The sequence below is a fragment of the Meles meles genome, chromosome 1, assembly GCF_922984935.1.
Source record: "Meles meles chromosome 1, mMelMel3.1 paternal haplotype, whole genome shotgun sequence".
Lineage (NCBI taxonomy): Eukaryota > Metazoa > Chordata > Mammalia > Carnivora > Mustelidae > Meles > Meles meles.
Genome location: NC_060066.1, coordinates 110,297,409 through 110,302,412, shown reverse-complemented (window position 1 = coordinate 110,302,412; position 5,004 = coordinate 110,297,409). Strand labels below are relative to the sequence as shown.

Here is a 5,004-nt window from a genome sequence, read left to right as displayed (position 1 = left end):
TGACAGGGAGAGAACACAAGCAGGCAGAGAGGCAGGCAGAGAGAGAGGAGGAAGCAGGCCTCCTGCTGAGCAGAGAGCCCGACATGGGGCTCAATCTCAGATCTCTGGGATCATGACCTGAGCCGAAGGCAGAGGCTTTAACCCACTGAGCCACCCAGGCGCCCCATGACTAGCCAGTCTTAATGACACTTGCCCTAACCCAGACCAAGCCCATTTGCAATGCTCACTGGATCTGATATTTAAAGCTCCTTCTCTTCATACCACAGACTTTTTTCATCTTTTGGAATGCATCTCCCTCCTCAATGGTTGTTTGCAGCACTGGAAAAGTAGCATCTAAACTAGGCTGGAAAAGCTCCAGTAGAATTCCATTGTTTTGGTCACACAGATACAGTGAATAAAGGGAAGCAATCAAGTGCAGTACTCTTTCTGCCCCTCTTAGGAGTTTTTAATCTCTGACAGTTGTTTTAACTGGGTCAGTAATTATTATGAGTGTTTCAGGTTAAAGGAGCAAGAAAATTTAGGAAAAAGTGGAGAAAAAAAAGCCTATTGGAGTACCACCTTCAGACCAATTTTCTAGCATCCTCTGGTCTGGGCAATCAGTCAACAAACTTTCCCTGTGATGTTTTTTTGTTTTAAGATTTTATTTGAGGGAGAGCACGGGAGGGGAGAGGGGCAGAGGAAGAGGGAGGAGAGTGAGAAAATCTCAAGCAGACTCAGCAGCTAAGTGGGGAGCCCAACTCAGGGCTTGATCTCATGACCCTAAGATGATGACCTGAGCTGAAGCCAAATGTCGGTTGCTTCACCAACTGAGCCACCCAGGTGCTCCGAGATGCTATTTTATAATGGACACTAGAATAGCCTTTGTGAAAATTCCCAAGGAGTAATTTTTTTAAGAAAGTAAACCCTGGGGATGTCTGGGTGGCTCAGTCCTTTAAGCAGCTGCCTTCGGCTCAGGTTGGGATCCCAGGGTCCTAGGTTTGAGTTCGCATCAGGCTCCTTGCTCAGTGGGAAGCCTGCTTCTCCCTCTGCTTGAGCGTGCTAACAACAAATGAATAAATAAAATCTTAAAAAGAAAAAAAAAGTAAACCCTGTCTTCTATTAGAAGACAAACAAGAATGTGTAAAAACAAGGAAAAAGAAATTAAGAAGAAAAGCTACCTAGTTCACAAGGCTATAGTTAATTGCAAATTCATTGTGCAAGGAACAAAGAAAGCCTTAAGAGTTAAAAGGAGAAAGACTTCCTGTGACCTAGAATGGGATGTGAAGGCTTCAAGGACCGAGATGTGAGCAACGGTTTAAAGTACCAGCAGATGGACAGACTGAGTAGTGTGAGAGCAACAGAAAGTAGTACAGTTTAGAAGGACCACCTAACAAAGGCATAAAGAGAAGAGGCAGTACAGTACCGTGGATACTGCATTTTGCTCTGCTAGAGAGCAGAGGAAAACAAGCAGCTGAAGGGGAAAATTTTGGCCAGATGGCAGAAGACCTTTAGTTTCAGGACAAGGGGCTGAGGCTTACTCATTTGGTCATGAGTAATTAATGATAGCTTTTGATTAGGTGAGCCAGCTGACAATGCTTTAACTTCCAAAGACCATGAGAAACATGGGTCACTCAGCGAGGAGAGCCTACAGGATCCTAGGGGAGGACACCAGATGGGGTCTCTGAGGGTCTGATAACTTGACAGAGTAGAACAGACATCCTGGCCTTTTCACTTACTAACCTTTCCAACTGTAAAATGTGCTGCATGACGATTTCTTTTGTTTCACTGGGAAATTAAAATTCTCAGTGAGTCATTCCTCTTGCCAGGGAAAATGACTCAGAAAAATCTTCATTTTCCGGGGAAAGAAATACAGCCCATTTTATGTAACTTTAAGTGGATGTAAATTTTTTTTAAAAGATTTTATTTATTTGACAGAGATCACAAGTAGGCAGAGAAGCAGGCAGAGAAGTGGGGGGTGGGAGAGCAGGCTCCCTGCTGAGCAGAGAGCCTGAGATGTGGGGCTTGATCCCAGGACCCTGGGATCGTGACCCGAGCTGAAGGCAGAGGCTTTAACCCACTGAGCCACCCAGGTGCCCCAAGTGGATGTAAATTTGAACTCTTACGTGATAAATAAAATTCGTGGGACGCCTGGGTGGCTGTCAGTTGGGCTGTTGCCTTCAGCTCAGGTCCTGCGATCGAATCCCGCATCCGGCTCCTTGCTCAGTGGGGAGCCGGCTTCTCTGCCTGCCACTCTGCCTGCTTGTGCTCTCTGACAAAATAAAATGTTTAAAATAAGTAATTTGTCTTAAGTACAGACTTGTCAAGCAAATTCCTTAACATTGATCAAGAATGGCTTAATTTCAAGGCTTGCCAAATGAACTGGAAACAAAGATTTTTCCTTTCACCTTAAGGATACCTGTGGTTTGGTAAAGCATCCAGCAGCCTGTCGGGATTAGTCTTGAATTATGCAAGTTTTGATCTAAGGAGTCTTTAGGAATTCATCCCATAGGTTAGTTGTGTCCTTTGCATACCATGCACCCCCATTTTTTTTTTTTTAAATACACCAGAGAACACTAAAAGTCACCTAACTCCTCAGTCCCCACTTCCAACCTGGCTTTATCAGGAAGTTCCAGGACAAGCACCTGGAAATGCATTTAAGAAGCACCAAGGTGGTTCTTATAACCAGGAAACTAACAGAAAAACAAGTTCCTTGCCCTGGAGAAGGTGACTTTCCTGTGTAGTGCTAAGTAATCAGTAAACCTGCATTCTGCTCAGCTTTCACCAAGAGCAGTAACATTGACTAGGTGGTGGGGTGGAAGGAAGATTTGAGCCAAATGAGAAATCCTGACATAAAGGAAGTCTGGGCGCTGGGTCTACCAACTGCCGGACAAGGACTGGGGTTACAGAGGTGATGAATTCTTTGCTGCGGGGGCTGCCCTATGCATTTTGGAATTATCAGTGTCCCTGTCCTTTACCCACTAAATGCCAGTTAGCATCCCTCCCCAGGAGATGACTTTGTCTCCAGGGTGGGACTAAATGTCCCTAAGGGTCAGAAGGCAGAATTTTTTTTACCTGGCTGAAGGATTGGGTTAGGGAGGAAGTTAGGTAAGGAGTGCTAAGTCAGAACTTACACGTAGGTTAACAGACTAAAGTATATTTGCTTTATTGCTCCATCGTTCTTGGACAAACGCCTAGAAATGTTTACGAATACATTAAGGCAGTGGGGAATGGAAGGACTTCCACGAGTACGCTAAGAACAAATTCCAGCTTAGAAAAACCTTTGGGTTGACGTTTATAGACAAAAAAGTAGAACAGCACCCCCCACCAAAAACCAACTTTAAACCATAGCAAACCTGCTTGCTCACTTACCTGTATCTAAGCTTCCACCGCGGACTCCGTAGAACTAGGTAGAGACCACTTTGGGGGCTAGTTTTTCGTTACCAGTTAAGAGTCGTGCCACTAGGGGACATCACCACATGCAGGCTCCGATCTTAAGAGCCACGGCAATCTTTACCACGGTCCTAACCTAGCCCCAAATCCCAATGTTCTCGAGATCACAGGCCCACCCCGCCTAACCAAAAGCAAGAATCTTCTAGCAAGTGTTTACAGCCACTTTCTGTGACAAATTAAGTGGCTCTGAAAAGAGCCGTTTGAGTCAAGTAGCTGTTCTCTTGCGTCCTTTATGTACCCTTACTTCGAACTGGTGTACTTGGTGACCGCCTTGGTGCCCTCGGACACAGCGTGCTTGGCCAGCTCGCCAGGCAGCAGCAGGCGAACAGCCGTCTGGATCTCCCGCGACGTGATGGTGGAGCGCTTGTTGTAATGCGCCAGGCGGGAGGCCTCGCCGGCGATGCGCTCGAAGATGTCGTTGACGAAAGAGTTCATGATACCCATGGCCTTGGACGAGATGCCGGTATCCGGGTGCACCTGCTTCAACACTTTATACACGTAAACGGAATAGCTCTCCTTACGGCTGCGCTTGCGCTTCTTACCGTCCTTCTTCTGCACCTTGGTAACAGCTTTCTTAGAGCCTTTCTTGGGAGCAGGAGCCGACTTTGCTGGATCAGGCATTTCGGCAAGAAGAAACGCAACACGCCAGAAACGATCCGGACTATTTCCGAAGGGCTTGGTTACGCGCTACTTATAGAGCCTGTATGCAAATGAAGGCTCGCACACGCCTGCATTTTTATTGGTTAATTGCCAACAATGTCGTCATGGGGGTGGAGTCCACATAGATAAAGCATCCGCTCGTACTTCCTTAGTGGTTAGGGGAGTAAATGTCTTCTTAGCCAATCAAAATGTTCCATTTCAGGCGACCCAATAGTTTCACCTGTTTGGGGCGTTAGAGGGTGGTTTTCACTTTTCAGCCCTACGCCTGCGTACGAAAGAGATCTTAAGGAACTGCTGAAAACAACTTTCTCCTACCTTTGCACCGTTTTACTTCTCTACGCTTTGTGGAAGTTTGTTTTGCTTTTTAGGTTTTAGAATACCTAAACCCACATCTCAAAAAAAAAAAAAAAAACAACACCTAGGTGTTTCCCTCAAATTCTTGTTTGCGCCGCTTAGATTATGCAATGAGGAACATATTAGGTCACTGCCTTTACAATTCTTAAGACACATAAACCAGGGAAAGGCTTCAGTATTTAAACAGGGACCTACATCTGGTTTAGCTCTCCCAACTGTAAAATCTGGCTGATAAACCCAGATTCCCATTCCAGCCGTTATCACAAACCCACATGACAGCCTTCCCACTTAGTTTCTGTATCTGACGCTCCAGACTTTTAAAAAGTAACTCCGCGGGGCGCCTGGGTGGCTCAGTGGTTTAAGCCGCTGCCTTCGGCTCAGGTCATGATCTCAGGGTCCTGGGATCGAGTCCCGCATCGGGCTCTCTGCTCGGCAGGGAGCCTGCTTCCCTCTCACTCTCTCTGCCTGCCTCTCTGCCTACTTGTGATCTCTGTCAAATAAATAAATAAAAATCTTAAAAAAAAATAAAAAAAAATAAAAAAATAAAAAGTAACTCCGCAC

General features: G+C 45.8%; 1 protein-coding gene across 1 annotated transcript; it reads right to left on the bottom strand.

The window, feature by feature from the left end:
* Positions 1–2,070: 2,070 nt before the first annotated feature.
* LOC123950218 (histone H2B type 2-F) lies at positions 2,071–4,757 on the bottom strand. Its single transcript, XM_046017958.1, has one exon. It carries the CDS (start codon positions 4,048–4,050, stop codon positions 3,670–3,672), a length of 381 nt encoding a protein of 126 aa, XP_045873914.1. The 5' UTR covers positions 4,051–4,757; the 3' UTR covers positions 2,071–3,669.
* Between the last annotated feature and the right edge of the window lie 247 nt (positions 4,758–5,004).